At 39.7% G+C, this 17,327-nt stretch overlaps 1 protein-coding gene across 23 annotated transcripts in view; it reads left to right on the plus strand.

Moving 5' to 3' along the window:
- The window catches only part of LOC140487612 (multiple PDZ domain protein), a 359,969-nt gene that overhangs the window by 133,505 nt on the left and 209,137 nt on the right, over positions 1-17,327 (plus strand). For all 23 annotated transcript variants that reach the window (XM_072586923.1, XM_072586922.1, XM_072586963.1 and 20 more), the window contains 4 exons: positions 4,896-5,066; positions 7,103-7,186; positions 14,577-14,762; positions 17,076-17,285. In XM_072586923.1, coding sequence (XP_072443024.1) covers positions 4,896-5,066; positions 7,103-7,186; positions 14,577-14,762; positions 17,076-17,285 — 651 coding nt within the window. The remainder of the gene's footprint in view (positions 1-4,895; positions 5,067-7,102; positions 7,187-14,576; positions 14,763-17,075; positions 17,286-17,327) is intronic.

Genomic DNA, 17,327 nt, shown 5'->3' on the forward strand with positions numbered 1-17,327 from the left:
TTCGTTTGGGTGCTCCAGGTTTTCCACCATGGTCCAAAGATGTGCAGGTTGGGTGGATTGGCCATGCTAAATTGCTCATAGCGTCCAAGGGTGTCAGGTTACATGGATTAGCCGTGGGAATGGCAGCCTTATAGGGATAGGGCAGGGGTGTCAGTCTGGGTGAGTTGCTGTTTGGAGGGTCAGTGTGGAATTAATGGGCTGAATGGCCTATTTCCACACTGTAGAGATTCTGTGATTCTATGTTTGATATATGCCTACTATTTCTGCTCTAACTAGCACGTGGCCCTGTTAGTAATCTTGAGATCGCTACCTTATTTTTTGAGATCTTATTTTGACTTTGCTTCCTAATTCTACTCTACTTTTAGGACCTCATTACTTTTTAACAAATCTATGTCATTGATATCACTGTGTACCCCATCACTGGCTGTTCACCCTCCCCTTCCAGGATGTCCTGTAGCTGCTCTGAAACATCCTTGACCACAGAGGTAAGGTGCCATCCTGGAGTCTTGTTTACAGCCACATAAACTCTTGTATATTCCCTTTAAAATTGAATCCTCAATACCTCCTGGATTTCCATACCTTTTTCGTCCTTTTCTGTGGAGCAGAGCCAACTGTTGTGCCACAGATTTGGCTTAGGCGATTTGGCAGTTTTTGTCTTAGGAGCCATTCCCCTCAGTGGTATCCAAAGTGGTACAGAGAAATGGTCAAAGGTGATTCCTGCATTGTCTTCCTCCCTTTAGACTTCCTGGTGGACACCTATTCACTTTTTGCCTGTAGAATCTTACCCTGTGTTGTGACCACTTCTCTCTGTACATGCTATACATAATTCTCTCAGCTTTGTGGATGCTCCACATTGTTCCTAGCTAATGCTCCAGCTCTGAAAGATGTGCTTTCAGAAATTGCAGCTGAAGACACTTGCTGCACAAATGATGGTCCAAAGCATTGAAAATGTGCCTGGCTTCCCATACTGAACAGGAGGAGCGTGGCTTAGGGCTCTCCTACCAAGACTTACCCCTTTTAATGTAAATCTTTTATAAGATGTTGAATATCAAATGAAAGCAATTTCTCAAGGGCCTTTTTTTAAAAAAAACTGTTCCTTGTTATTACAAAATGAAGTCCTTAGAAACTATGAACCACAAAATGATCTAACAAAATATGTGATAAAAGTCATAAATATTTACTTGACCTTACCTACTATTTAGCAAACAGCTCTCTCCTGATAGCCCTTTTCTATTTCAAAAATATACTTTATTCATAATTTATAAATAAAACAAGTACAAAACAGGCCTGTACAGACTTTGCAGAAAATACAGTGGAATTTTGACTTGTTAATTGCAATTCAGTTGCAACGATAGGTCATTTCCTGATTATGAAACAAACTATTTACAGGACTGTGAATAGTTGGCTGATTGTGGCAGGACTGCAGAAGTTAAATATGATCCATTAGTTGTGGCATCAATTGGCTCTGTCTATCACTTGCTGCTTATGCTGTTTGGCATGGAAGTAGACCTGTTAGTAGCTTCACCAGGTTGACATCTTTTTGGTATGCTTTGTGTTGCTCCTGGCACACCCCCTTACACTCTCCATTGAACCAGGGTTCATCTCCTGGCTTAATGGTAATGGGAGAATGTAGGATATGGGATATGCTGGACCATGAGGTTGCAGGATGTATCGGAGTATGATTCTGCTGCTATTGATAGCCCACACTATTTCATGGATGTCTAGTTTTGAGTAGCTAGATTTGTTTGAAGTCTGTCCAAGTCTGTTTTAGTACAGTGCAGTGACAACACAACATAACACAATGGAATGTATTCTTCATTTTAAGATGGGACTTCATGTCCTCAAGGATTGTGCAATGGTGACTCTTACCTGTACTGTCATAGAAAGATGCATCTGCAGCAGACAAATTGGTTAGGATGATGTAAAGTATGTTTTTCCTCTTGTTAGTTCCCATATCACCTGCTATAGACCCAGTCTCTCAGTTTTGTCCTTTACGACCCAATCAACCCGATTAATACTGCTTGGTGGTAGACATTGAAACCTAGATTTTGAAACCACATTTTGTACTTCTGGCATCCTGCAAGTGTTGTTCAACATGGAGAAGTCCTGATTCATCAGCTGAGTGAGGAGGGTGCATGGTAATCAGCAGGCGGTTTCCTTGCCCGTGTTTAACATGATGCCGTCAGTCTTCTTGGAGTCCAAACTCAATGTTGAGGACTCTGGGTAACTCCCTCTTAACTATATACGTCTGTGCTGCTACCTCTGGCAATCTGACCCCCCTCGATCTGGCCCTATTGTGCTCCCTTGGGGGTCCCCCTTCATCCAGGAAGACCCTCCCTCTGGCTCCTTTTTAACTCAAGGCCAAGTTTGCCCAGAAAACAAAAGTTAAGGCTGTCAGGGAATACCCTATCCCTAAAACACAATGTGGGATCATAAGATGTATAAGAGTCTGTAATTTTCCAATAACTTGTGTGTAGCTTTCTGGAAATAACTGTGTTTCTTTAACAATCTTAAGGAAAGAAGTACGTCAGTCGAATACTTGACTGACAACCTTGGAGAAGCTGAAGGTATCCTAATTTTTCCAAACCTTTTTAAAATGGCAATTGATGCTAATGACTTAGGTATTCAAATTGCAATTATATGAGTTACGTATAGAGAAGTCAATGGAGCAGTCTTCACTGAAACTAACTGTACTAGAGAAAGTACACTACCATAGAAAAGGAGACTTTGAGATTGTTATTGGCTCTTCAACACTCAAAAGCCTACGTCTATCATAATAGCAAAGAAAGATTCATCTACACTGACCAGAATCAACTCACAATTAGTAAATGGTTTAAAATTCAAAATACAAGACCATACTGATGGAGTCTGTTGTTTTTGCCGTTTAATGTAAAGATTAATAATGTTGCTGTAAAAGATAATGTGATTAGATTAGATTAGTTTACTTACAGTGTGGAAACAGGCCCTTCGGCCCAACAAGTCCACACCGACCCGCCAAAGCGCAACCCACCCATACCCCTACATTTACCCCTTACCTAACATTATGGGCAATTTAGCATGGCCATTTCACCTGCCTGCACATCTTTGGACTGTGGGAGGAAACTGGAGCACCCGGAGGAAACCCACGCAGACAAGGGGGGAATGTGCAAACTCCACACAGTCACTCGCCTGAGGCAGGAATTGAACCCAGGTCTCTGGCGCTGTGAGGCAGCAGTGCTAACCACTGTGCCACCGTGCCGCCTACATGATCTCGGATGCATTATTTAAAATGTTTAAATTGCGGAGTTTAAACTAATAGAATAAGTTATAAATTTAAAAATTGCTGAATGGTTATGGAGAATTCTAGTTAAATGGGGGAGGGAAGAATGAATTGATGTAGTCTCGTCTTTGTGGCTTTGTCACATACTGTGTAACAAAGCACATTTTTTTGAAATGGTGTTTCATCCCTTCGAAAGCTACTTATTTTTCGCAGCTTTAAAACAGTTTTTTTCCTCTGTATTCAAAAGTACAGAGAATCTAAATGGCTCAGTCTTTATTTCATAGGGCAGCATACCTTCCAATTTAAAAGGAACAGTTATTTATACCTCTGGGCAAAAATACGAGTCCCGACCTTCCATCACATGGCCACAAAACAGACAACGCAGGAGTGTTGCTTAGTCACAGAGCCTAACCATAATGCCTCAAATTGGCCAAACCAGCCACCCCAGACATCACACACACCTCAGGACATGACTCATCCAGCCCCAGACCAAGAGAACATACTTCTTCAGATTAACTGATAATGAGCCTCCCACTCCACAATAGCCCAACCACCTCTAATATCCTTAGGATACAACTGCTCCGACTAGGAGTTGAGTCTTCACAAAGAGTACCCAGACAAGGAGGCACCAAGGGTACTTCACTTGCCCCCTCAACAATATTAACACATTGATACCAGGATGAAACCCACTAACACCTACTCCAGCCAAGGATCGGCATCTCCATTTCAATTAAGAAAATCTTTGTCAGATACTGGACACTTGAATCTTTTCAATGAATGAATTTTGTTTCTCTTTGTTATACAACTCACACCATTGTCTCATAACTCACACACTTCATTGTTGTAAGGGTATAAAACTCCACTGTTTTCTCTTTTCAGGAAGAAGCTATGGTTCCTTCTGAACAGCCCGTCATTTACTGTTTCAGTGGGGTCAAATCTCTTCCATGATAACACTGTTTGTTAAATAAATCCTTGCCACTTCTCAGGCCGATCTGTGTTTGTGATCTCTGATTAATTCGGCTAAATTCTCTGGCAATACCACACCATCAATATCCTTGCAGTTTAGCATTTGGCCTTCCTGCAGTTGATGGTTTTAAATATTAATGTTTTAAATATTAAACTTGTTGAACATAGCTTAAAAATTGTTGAATAAATTCAGAAAACTAAGATAAAAATATAAGTATTAGTATTCCAGTTAACATAGGGTGGCCCAGTGGTTAGCACTGCTGCCTCACGGTGCTAGGGACCCGAGTTTGATTCCAGCCTCAGGTGACTGACTGTGTGGAGATTGCACATTGTCCCCATGTCTGCACTGTTTTTTGTCGGGTACTCCAGTTTCCTCCCACAGTCCAAAGATGTGCAAGTGAGATGGACTGGCCATGCTAAATTACCCATGATGTTCAGGGATATATAGGTTAGGTGCATTAGCCATTGAAAATATAGGGTTACAGGCTTAGAGTAGGGGGATAGGTCTGGGTGAAATACTCTTCAGAGGGTTGGGGTGGACTTGGGCAGAATGGCCTGTTTCTACACTGTGGGGATTCTATATATTAAAACAATTTATAAGTATATGTTTATATATATATATTTAGTTAAGTATTTATTGTAGAATTAATTTGGTTCTGCTTTTTTTTAGGTGAATGGAATACCACTCCTTGGTCAGAGCCACAAGGATGTTGTCAGTATACTAAAAGATTTGCCTGTTAGTGTCACCATGGTCTGTTGCCGCCCAATCCTGAAGCCCAAGAACGAAACTGATGTAGATCATATGGTTTCCGCAGAAGAGCCCATTCAGTCAATGGAAGAGGTATTGTAGTGGTAGCATCTACCAGTCAACTTGTTTGCACTGTAGTAAAGAAACCTTTACAAGCTTTTCCACACAACAACTATTTACTTTGCACTGATTTCTGTTCTACGTGCCTCACAATAGATCACTTGTTATCAAACTCTAAACATAGCATGATTTGCTGGGAACCGGGACCTTGGGTTCATGTCACACTACAGGTGACCCCATTGCACTATACACACAGACGCAGACAGACAGACACACGTGCACTACTACAGAGGGAGACACACTCCTACAGACAGACACAGTCACGCAGACCTTCTCTCATATGCTCACACATAGACTCCCATACACACCCTCTCAGAGGCTTATACCCCTTTCCAATCACACACACACACACACAGTCTCTCTCAGACACGCATAATCAACAAATGCACACATACACATATAAGTTTGTGGGTGAATTTGTACTTGTAGACTTACATTTTACTTTGCTCAAAAACTCCATGAATCCATGTAAGATACTGTAAATCCGCTTTTAAGATTAGAATCAGTCTGACCATTGTGGCACAGACAGCCCCACACAGGGAAGCTAACACCTTCAATACATTATCTGGGCTGACATGACACCAGTCGTTAAAGTTCACTTGAGAATGTAACATTTAAAAAAAGTTTTGCGATTTACCTATGAAAGAACTGAAAGACCAATGAAAGACCAACATGGTCATTCTAAAAGAAGAGAGACGAAACAAACAATTCAGGTCTTTTCAATATATAATTTCAGTTACGTCACACTCTAAACTTTTGCTATAAATTCTGTGTCTTACAATCTTATTCTCCACAACCACCTGATGAAGGAGCAGTGTTCCAAATAAACCTGTTGGACTATAACCTGGTGTGTGATTTTTAACTTTAAACATTGTATGAACTGGAAAAGTAAAGATCGCATTGCTTGTATGATTAAGCTGAATGCAAAGACTACTTAATCCAGCCTTCTCTTGCTGACGATTATTTCTAATCATTTTGGCTTGTTTCTGTTTCTTTGCTTCTAATGCTGTTGTGCACAAAGTGCTCTTGCTCACAAACTTGGATTAACTGCATATGCTTATTGAAAAACTGACCTAAATTCTGTATTCTGGCATTGAGATTGAGAAACTTATGTTCACACTTTTTTGGTAAAGAAGCAGCTTTTGTAGTCTTCAGGGAATGGCCTCTTTTTTTTATTGCCTATGTTGTGTTGAGTGCTGAGAGGTTATTTATGGAGGTTGCAGTCCCTGCATCATAACAACTCTGCTTGCTGCTGACATTAAAGGAGAGAGGAGGTTTTTTTTCCCCACACACTTCACTTTGGAGCAGTAGTTAAGATCATTTTACTGTGAATAAACAAAGCACCATTGGATGCACATAAAAGTCTTGTCTTGCTAACTTTTCAGTTTCATGTTGTACTCAATTGACCAAGTAATTCACCTGCCTAAAATTATACATTGGAAGTAAATATTTACTATTATGTTGAGAAGTTTGGACCATAAATGTATTTTTATTTGGAAAATTATTCTTAATTTTTCTCTTTTTCTTGCACTAAATGTGAGAGTTCCATTCTATGAATTTATCAAGTTAGAACCTAAATTCAGAAATGCCTCGAAAGCAAAATGCTGTGTATTCTGGAAATCTGAAATAGGATCAGAAAATGCTTTCAGGAAGCTCAATAGGTCAGGCAGCATCTGAAGAGAGGGCGAGGAAAGCAGTAACCATTTCCATTTTGATGACCATAGTAAAGGCCTCCATTTACAGACAGTTGATCTCATAGTCTGACCTGCCAAAGTTTTCCAGCCTTTTCTGTAACTTTATCCTGTCTCCCTGACCAACATATTTTAGAGGATGTCACAAATATATATCCCTTTATGTACTTAGTTTTATTCCAACATTCAGTGGGCCATATTTTTGAAGACTCAGGTAAAATTGCAAAATTGTGAACTTTCGTAGATTGCATTTTATGCACATAAGAAACAATAATTGTGATCGCCAATTCAGCTGATTATGATACAATTATTTTGTAGCCATTGGAATTTCTTCCTTCATCGGCGCCTCTAGCTTGGATTGAGGATCAAGCAGAATCAATTCTTGCCCATGGATTTTTACAGGTATGGATATTTGTGTGTTTAATTTTAGTTTGTTAGTATCCACTTTAGTAAATGTCTGGTTCAGGCCGCATAAGGTCATTCCTATTCCTGTATAGGAAGAAACCATTTAGCTAACGTACCTGATTCCAGAGGAAGTTGTTCATATAGACCTATCAGCTTCAGTCCACTGAACTGACCTTCCTCTCTCAGATTTAAAATCAGTTCTATTCAAGCATTTAGCAAATTCCATTTAAAATTATTGTACAGTCCTGGCCTCAATAAACCTGATTATGATAAAGCATTCAATTGATTGAAAAAATGCCCATATTAGAATAAGTTTTCATTCTTTTCTTACTGTTTTGTCTGTTTAATGATTCAGCATCTCCTCAACACTGGGGAGACAAGTGTAGACTGGGTGATGGCTTTTATGGAACAGCACCACTTCATCTACAAAAATGAGCCTAAGCTTCTAGTTGCCCAACCACAAGACTGTTCCCATGCTAACATTTCTGTCTCAAGTCTGCTGCAGTGCTCCAGTGAAGCTCAATGCAACCTGGAAGGACAGCACCACATCACTGCCTAGGTATCTAACGGTCCTCAGGACTTAATTTTGGGTTCAATAATTTCAAAGCGTGAACACCTTCCTCCAGGTTTGTTACCCAATCCCACATGCCAACTCTTGTTGAATATGGGTTTCCGTCAGCACAGTCATTTTCAACCATTGGCAATTCCTGTTAGCACACATTCAGCATTTATCTCTTTCTCAGTTTATCAGCAATCCCTTTGTCTGCTTGTCTCTTTCTTTCTCTGTGGGCATTAACTCCATCTATTAGACTCCTTTTCTCCCCATTGGCCCATCCATCATCAGCATAATTACCACCATTTCCTTACTGTTTTGATTCTGATGAAGGATAACTGGACTCAAAATGCAACCTCAGCTTTTCTGCCCACAGATGCTACTAGTCTTGCTGAGTTTCTCCACTTTCTGTTTTTGTTTTAGATTTCTATTATCTGCAGTTTTGGTTTATTTTAATGAAGTGGTTTAATTCCACCTTTATTGAACAAGTGCACATGGGATAGTTGCAAATGTTCTGGCATTGATTAATGATTGACTATTTATCCCTACTGTTTGTCAGCCATTCTCCTATTGCCAGGCTGTGAATGGGGTACTTTAAGGAGCAGTAGTTGGGGTCTTGGCTCTTCAGAATATACGCCGATGATTTTCAAGTGTGAATCAAATTAATTTATGCAAAGTATGAAGCTAAGTGAGAATGTGTTGTGAGGAAGATGTAGGATGGATTTGGACAGGCTTTGAGAATAAGAAAGAGCATAGCAGCTGGAATATAATATGGAGTTTATCCGTTTTGCAAGGAGAAATTCATGTCTGATTTTATTGCAGATGAATTTAGTGCAGGAATAGTGATGGCGTGTTTCAATCATTCTGGAGTTCAGTTAACTGCACTTGGAGTAGTTGAGTGCAGTTTTGGAGATATTACGGATATTACCTTTGCCCTTTAGCAAAAAAATCACTTCTGGAATTTAAGTGCAACCAAGCATCTACCCCAGTGAAAATATACAATAAAGTTAATTTTTAGTGCCACATAAATCTAAAGCTTTCACCAAGTCTGAATGTGACCTCTGGACTGCACATTATCTGCTAGTGCATTGAATTCCGGATTGTAATTTAAGACAACTAGTTTTAAACAGTTCATTAAATGGTCATAGGAATTAGGAGCAGGAGTAGGCAATTCAGCCCTTTGAGCCCACTTTGCTTTTTAACATGATCATGGCTGATCTTATTCTGGTCTCAACTCCACTTTTCTGCGAGGTCCTCAAAGCTCTTTATTTTGCTTTTCATCAGAAACTTATCTATTTCTGCCTTGAATCTGTTGATTGATCCTGTCTCCACTGCACTCTGGGCAGTAAGTTCCAAAGATTCACAACCCTCTCAGAAGGAATTTTTCTTCGGCTGTTGGACTACAACGTGTGGTGTGTGATTTTTAACTTTGTCCACCCCAGTCCAACATCGGCACCTCCAAGTCTCTTCATCTCCATTTTGAAACTACCTCCTCTCACTCTACTGTCTGTGAGATCACTTATTCTAGAGTGTTCCACAAGGGGGAGCTTCTGTGCAACATCCACCTTATCAATCCCTTTAGCATTTTGTATACCACAATCAGATTACTTACTCCCCTCACCCCCCTTCTGAACTCCAGCAAGGAAAAGCCCAAGCTACTTAACTGATCCTCATGACAGACTTTTCATCCCTAGGAATCAATGTGCATAATCTCCTTTGTACTGTCTCCAATGTCAACACATCCTTCTTCAAGTAAGGAGACCAAAACTGGGCATAGTACTCTAGATGTGGTCTCACCAATATGTTATGTAATTGTAACAGCACTTGTTTACTTTTATTAGTCCTTTTGCAATAAATGCCAGGATTCCATTTGACTTTCTTATTATGTACTATACCAGCATACCCGCTTTCTGCAGTTCATGTAAAAGACGTCCAGAGAAGGACCCATTTTTCCTGACCCTCTGCTTTCTGTCAGTCAGCCAATCCTCTATTCAAGCCAATACTCTACACCTAACCGTCTTGGATTTAACTTCTGGATCAGTCTTTTATGCAGCATCTTGTCAAATGCCTTCTGGAAGTCTAGATATACCATATCCACTGGATCCCCATTAATCACCTTGCTGGTTACTTCCTCTAAAGAACTCGAGCAACTTTATTCAGCTTGACTCGCCCTCCGTACAACCATGATGATAACTGGTGAATTGAACTTTGGTGTTCCAAGCGTTCAGTTGTCTCCTCCTTTATGATTTCGCCTCAGCAACTTCCCCACTCAAGGTGCAGGCCATCAGGCCCCAGGGATTAGATTACTTACAGTGTGGAAACAGGTCCTTCGGCCCAACAAGTCCACATCGACCCTCCGAAGAGCGACCCAGTCAGACCCACTCCCCTACATTTACCCGTTCACCTAACACTACGGGCAACTTAGCATGGCCAATTCACCTAACCTGCACATTTTTGGACTGTGGGTGGAAACCGGAGCACCCAGAGGAAACCCATGCAGACAACGGGGAGAATGTGTAAACTCCACACAGGAATTGAACCCGGGTCTCCGGCACTTTGAGGCAGCAGTGCTAACCACTGTGCCACCATGCCGCCCCGTGTCTTTAATCCCATCAGTTTATTTAATACCTTCACCCTGTTAGCAATTTCACCAAGTTCCTCTATAGGAACTGCAGTTTTAGAGAATAAATTATTATTTTCCACTGTGAAAACAGAGACAAAATATTGGTTCAGTGCCTCTCATTATTATATTGGCCCTTTAGAGGACAAAAATGGCAACATTTACTTGCACTATTCTTTTCCTTACAGAAGCTTTGGTATCAGTGGTTATGTTTTCTCTTAGTTTCCTTTCATAGTTTATCTTGGATCTTCTGATTTTGTTTTTAGTATTTTTGCTGACATTTAAAGTTTCCCAATTCTCCAGAGTGCCACTAACTTTTGCAGTATGATATATCCTAGTTTTTGCCTTTATTATCCTTGTTCCTTGTTAAGTCATGGATGATTTTTCAGCTTTTTACAATTCATTTTCCTCTCAGGAATATACTTTTAATTTAAAGGTATTTAGAATCTCCCTAAGCATTTGCCATTGTTGTCAACTGTCCTGCCCTTTAATGTTTTTGCCCAGTCCTCTTGGACCAACTCCTTCCTGTACACTTACCTTTGCCCAACACTGAAAGTACATATGCGACTCTGCCTTTATTCTTTCAGTCTGAATTTGAAACTCTGGCATGTTGTGGTCACTCCTTCGAAGAAGATCCTGAACTACAAGACCATTTATCAATTCTTCCTCTTTACGTAATACTAAACCTAAAGTAGCCAGTTCTCTGGCTCCATGACATCTTGCTCTAAGAAACAATCCCTAATACACCTTCTGAACCTTTCTTTGAGGCTACCCTTGCCAAGTTGTCTAATCCAATCAATATACATGGTCAAATCATCCACAATTTCCTTTATGCCCTTCTCACAAGCTCTCATTATTTCCTGATTTGTACAATGCCCTATTTTGGCAGTACTGTTCGGAGGCCTGTAAATTACTTCTACCAAGGGGTTTCTTCCCTTGGTTTTTATTTCTACACAGAGTAGAATTCAACATTTTGGTCCCTACTCCCAATATCATTTCTTTTTACAGCCTTTATGTCATCCTTAACCAATAAAGCAAATCCACATTATTTTGGAATATTTAACTTAGACATTTAACTCCCAGTCCTGATCTTCCTGTAATCACATTTCAGTATCCCCATCTGCTCATACCCATTTGTGTCTATTTGTGCCATCAGCTTTATTCTGAATATTGCGTGCATTTAGGTACAAGGTTTTAAAATAAGTTCTACTGGTTTGTCTTTCTCTCTCTATTTTCTTGTGCACTGTGCTTTCCATACTGACCAATTTTACTTATTAATTCCTGATAAAACCGAGCCTCATCTCCATCGTTTACTCCGACTTTTAACCCCCTTATTTCTTTCATGATTCCTAGCCTCACCATGATTGTTAGAGTGCCTCTGCCTGTTTATCCTATTAACCTCGTTAGTTCCCACCCCCCCCGCTTTATTGAATTAAATCCACCTGAGTTGCACAAGCAAGCTTCCCCGCCAGGATGCTGGTGCCCCTCCAGTTAAGATGCAACCTGTTATTTTTGTACACATCTTACCTGCCTTGGAAGCGATCACAATTATCCAAAAATGTGCAGCTCCTCCACACCACCACCACCACTCCTACCCCCCCCCTCCAGCCATAACAGATTTTTTGCCATGTGTTAAGCTTTACTATCTTCTTATCTCTTGCTACACTACCATGTGTCACAGAAAGTAATCCTGAGATTACAACCTGGAGGTCATACCTTTCAATTTATGGCCCCTCTGAATCTCCTTGCAGGACCGAGTCACTCTTCCTGCCTGTGTCACTAGTACCATGACCTCTGGCAGTTCACACTCCCTCTTCAGTATATCTTATGAATGCTTGAAGAGATCCTTGATCCATTATCTGTAAGGTGGATGTAATACTTGGACCTGATTTTCTTCATTTTGGAGAACACTGCCTCACAGATGGAGTGGAGTCAAAGCATACTCTTTAAAGGTGATAGTGTTTTTTTACCTCTGTTTTCAAATTCCCAAAAGTCACTGTGCCTTGATCCATCTTTCAGTTCAATATCATTTTCCATAGTAATTATCTTAATATTAAATTCACTATCTTGCAAATCAGTACCCAACTGACTTTGTAGCTGACCCACCAGTGTTTATTTGAAGGAATGGGTTTGAGACAATCAAGGCTATTTGTTCCATCGCATCGAATTCCTGAAATTGCCGATTGAATTCCTTCACTAACTTGCTCAGGTGTGCACAGAAGTTTCCTGGGTGGAACCAGTTTTCTTTGTCTTTAATTTTACTTTCCCATTACTTCCTCCAGACTTGGTAAGTGTTGCAGCATTTTGTTTTTTTAATTAAGAGAATCACAGGCCCAGTTTCAGTTCGGATGCATTTACAGCACTGATTTATACGTGTAAAGTCTCTTTCCTTCCCCTACATTTCACAGTTCAGCTCTTTTGTCTGTGAGGAACCCGAAGTTGAGCAACACATCTGGCAGTCCAATGCAAACTTCATTACTTAACTTAAGAAAAATGACAACTTCAGGCATCAGATCTAAAAATCTTTACTGAATTACTACCCCACAAGCATGATCAGTTTGCTGCAGGCAGCTTTAAGTTTGTCAAGTAATGATTTAAAGAAGTGGTGCTGAAGGGTACCCACTCAAATTGAGTTTACAGTCTTGAAAGCAATTTTCATTACATGAAAATATTCTAACTTTGCGAAACGCTGGTGGATTGTACAGTGGTAATTGACGTTAGGGAAAATCAGTATGAGTGTTGCAGATGAAACAAAGACTGTATTTCCACTGAGCATGACTGGTGCAACATCAGTTGTGACAGAAATTTGTTTCTTGGCTTGAGTGTTCTTCTAAAGCAGATGTCTTTTTGAATTTGTTTTTTGATGTCCTCACCCCCTTGTTCTTTAATGGGTGAAAGGGTCAGCAGATCCCCTCTGTTCTCATGCGAATGGTTTTTAAACAAGTAATCAGCTGGGCTGTGTTAGTCATGTTGATGGATCTATTGGACGGCAGCGAGATGCATTCATCAGACTCAGGTCCTGCTGCAGTTGTCAAAATAGGTTTTTGGACAAAAGTTCCACTCAGCTATTTTAGATGTACCAAATTACCTGTTTTGCAATGCTGTTATTATTTCTTCTTCGTTTTTAAATTCTTCGAATAAAGAATGGCAGATACTTAGAACTTGTTTAGTTACTCAGCCATCTATGAATGTTTTGTCAGAAGATGGCAAATGTGAAATGATGCTTCAGTGAGGACTTTACTCTTCGCTAGTTAATTTCCATATCCCTGCTATAGGAAAGATATTGTTAAACTTGAAAGGGTGCAGAAAAGATTTATAAGGATGTCGTCAGATTTGGACGGTTTGAGCTGTGGGGAGAAATTGAATAGGCTGGGGCTATTTTTCCTGGAATGCAATGACTGAAGGGTAACCTTTATAGAGATAGGGCTTAGGTTTAAGATGAGAGGGAAAAGATTTAAAAAGGACCGAAGGGGAAACTTTTTCACACAGAGGGAATGAGCTGCCAGAGGAAGTGTTGGAGACTGATACAATCACAACATTTAAAAGGCATCTGGATCAGTAATGAGCAGCAAAGATTTAGAGGGATTTGGGCCGAATGCTGGCAAATGGGATTAGATTAATTTAGAATATCTGAGTGGCAAGGACAACTTGGACTGTGGGATCTATTTCTGTTTTGTATAACTTTGACTCTATGACTCTCAGAAAGCAGTCACTAATGATCTTTCAAAATGACCTTATTACTAATTTTTTTTTGAAGAGTGCTGTTGAAGGGAAAGCTGTCCTTGAAATTATTTTACTCTGATGGCTGTGAACCTTTGAAATTGTCTATCACAGAGGGCTGTGAGAGCTTTTTTTTTGAGAATATTGAAGGTAGAGATTGATTGATAGATTTTTGATTTCCACAAATACACAGGGTTATTTGGGGATGGGGTGGATAAAAAACATTTGACTGTTCAATTAACCATGACTGTTGAGGCAACAACAATTTGCTAAATCCTAATCCAGAATGTAATACCCATTTATACCCTCATGGTTTACTAATTTTGTTTCATCTGGCTGAGTATCAAATTAACTCCTTTCCCTGTAGAGGTTTGTAATATTTAAGAATCTAATTTTGCATGCGTTGAGTAGACCAAATGGCCTTCCATGGTTTGGATTTTGTTTAAATTTAGCAATAAATGTATACTAAAACATTTTAAATGTATTTTTTTCAGAGTCATGTCAATCCAAATGAGATGAATGCAACATCTGATATAGATGATGCAGTTGTGGGTGAAATAGAAAGAAGACAGAGTGGTGTGGAGGCACAAAACTCTCTGGCAATGTGGGAGTCTGAAATCCAAAACATAGAACTGGAGAAAGGTAGCTCAGGACTTGGGTTCAGCATTCTGGATTATCAGGTATTTAATTTTGGTCTATTTCATCTAGGTTGTATGACAGAACTGTCATTCGTTTTATTTGTACATGGGATGTGGGCATTGCTGGCTAGGTCAGAATTTATTGGCCATCTCTAATTGCCCTAGACAGCATAGCCATGATCTGCTGCAGTCCCAGGGATCATGACACCCACAGTATTATTATTAAGAAAGTTCCAGGACTTTGACCCAGCAACAATGAAGGAATGACAACATTTTCAAATCAAGATGATAAATGGCTTGAAAGGAGATCTTGCTGGTGGTGGTTGCAAGCATCTGCTGCCCTTATCCTTGAAGATGGTTGAGGTTGTGGATTTGGAAGATGCTGTCGGAAGAGCCTCGGTGGGTTAAATGAATTAATAATGGTACATTACATAAAGTTAACAATTAAATTAGCATCAACTACCATTTGAGGAAGAGTTCCAAACATTCACTAGTCTTTTCTGTGTCAAAGTACTTTGGCCCTCATTCTTCGACTTGTGCCCCCCAGTTCTAGAGTCTTCAAATAATGGAAATTGTTCATCTGTTTTCTATCTTGTTTTTCCCTGTTAATATCCTGAACACCTCGATTAGATAACCTCAACCTTCTAAAGGCCTAGCTTGTATAATCCCTCCTTATAACCTAATGTCTGACATCCAAGTATCATCCAGGTAAACCCGCATTAAGCTCCCTCCCAGGGCCAAAACATCCTAAGGTGGTGCCCAGATTTACTTTCTGTAATTCAAATGTGGTCTAACTACAGCATATACGTTTACCCCCAAAACTCCCAATCCTCTAGCCATTTAGATATGAATGCCAGCATTTCATCAGCTTTCTTGACTATTTACTGCACCTGTTCATGGCATTTTAAAGAGCTATGCACCTAAACCCCAAATCTCATTGGACTTCTGCTGTATTTAACCTTGTGCCTTCTTAAAAATAACCTGAGCTAGCCTTTGTTTGGTTTGAATTGGATAGCCTCACAATTGCTTATATTAAAATCCATCCAGTACAGCTATGTTCATTCACCTAAACTGTCAATATTCATCATTTTGTGCTGTTGTCAACACTACCTACAATGCTGACCAATTTCATGTCATAAGCAAATTTGGATATTTGACTTTTTGTGTCATTATCCAAGCCATTAATAAATATTGTGAATAATTAAGGCCTTGACACAGATCCCTGTGGGATACCACTTTTCACATCCTACTATTTGAGCACTTACCCATTATTATACTCTGTTTCCTGTCAGTCAACCAGTTTCCTATCCATGTCGGTAATTTGCCTTAAATTTCATGAACCTCCATGTTAGCTAACAGTCTGTTCTGAAAGTCCATAGAAATGACATCCATCAATTTGATGCCAACCACCTTTGTCACCTCTTCAATAAACTAATGTTTGTCAGGCATGACCTACCTTTCATGATTCCATGCCGACTTTCCCTGATTAACTGACGTTTTCAAGGTGATCAATTACTCTATGCTTGATTATAGTCGCCAACAATTTCCCCATCTTGAATGTTGGGCCAATTGTTCTCTAATTCCTTAGTTTCCCTTTGCCATGTTTCTCAAAAAAAAGAGCAACATTAGCAAATTTTCAATCTAGATGTACAACTTCTGAATTTATGGAACTCTGAATGATTATGGTTAGGGCTTCAGCAATGTGCTCTCCTACCTCCCGTTAATACCAATGGATGGAAGCCATTATGTCCTGGAGATTTGTTACTTTTTAATTTAATAATTATTGATGATTAATTAAGCTAATTTTATTTATACCCTGATCCTCTTAGTTGCTTTGGGAGTTCTGCTAAGCTATCCTTTTTTCCTGTGATTACTGAAGCAAAATAATCATTCAGCATGTCTGCCATTTCCCCATGGTCATTGATAGGACTTGCACTCTTAGCCTTTAATGGGCCAATAGTGCTCTTAACCAGCCGATTATCCTTTCTATATAAGTATTAAGTCTTCTCATAGTCTTTTCTGTCATTGCAAAGTTTTGCTTTCATAATTGTTTTTAGCCACACTCAGAAGCCACTTGGTGGCCTTTAGTCTTTATATTTGTCTCATCCTGTACTGTCTAGAGGTTTGTCATAATTAAGAATTCCATTTTTTTATCAGTCTAATGGACCAAGCAGCCTTTCTTCATCTGGATTCACTTGTAATTTATTGACTGAAATTGTTTGTACTTTTTTGTTTCCTTCCAGAGGACACTTAGAACTTAGTGTGCTTGACTTTTAAATTAGTTGAACGGTGGTTTAAATGAGTTTTTTGTCTTTTAACTCTAAATTATTGACATTTTAACACTTGGAACTACAGGATCCAGCTGACCCAATGCGAACAGTTATTGTAATTCGATCATTAGTGCCCAGTGGAGTGGCAGAACAAGATGGTCGACTTCTTCCAGGAGACCGACTCATGTTTGTCAACAACATCAACTTGGAGAATGCTACTCTTGAGGAAGCAGTTCAGGCACTGAAAGGTGCATCAGGAGGCAAAGTTAGAATTGGTGTAGCCAAACCTTTGCCAGTAAGTGTTTTTTTTCAATATTGAAGGGTAGAGCTGGTGCAA

Source organism: Chiloscyllium punctatum, chromosome 2, assembly GCF_047496795.1.
Source record: "Chiloscyllium punctatum isolate Juve2018m chromosome 2, sChiPun1.3, whole genome shotgun sequence".
Taxonomy (NCBI): Eukaryota; Metazoa; Chordata; class Chondrichthyes; order Orectolobiformes; family Hemiscylliidae; genus Chiloscyllium; species Chiloscyllium punctatum.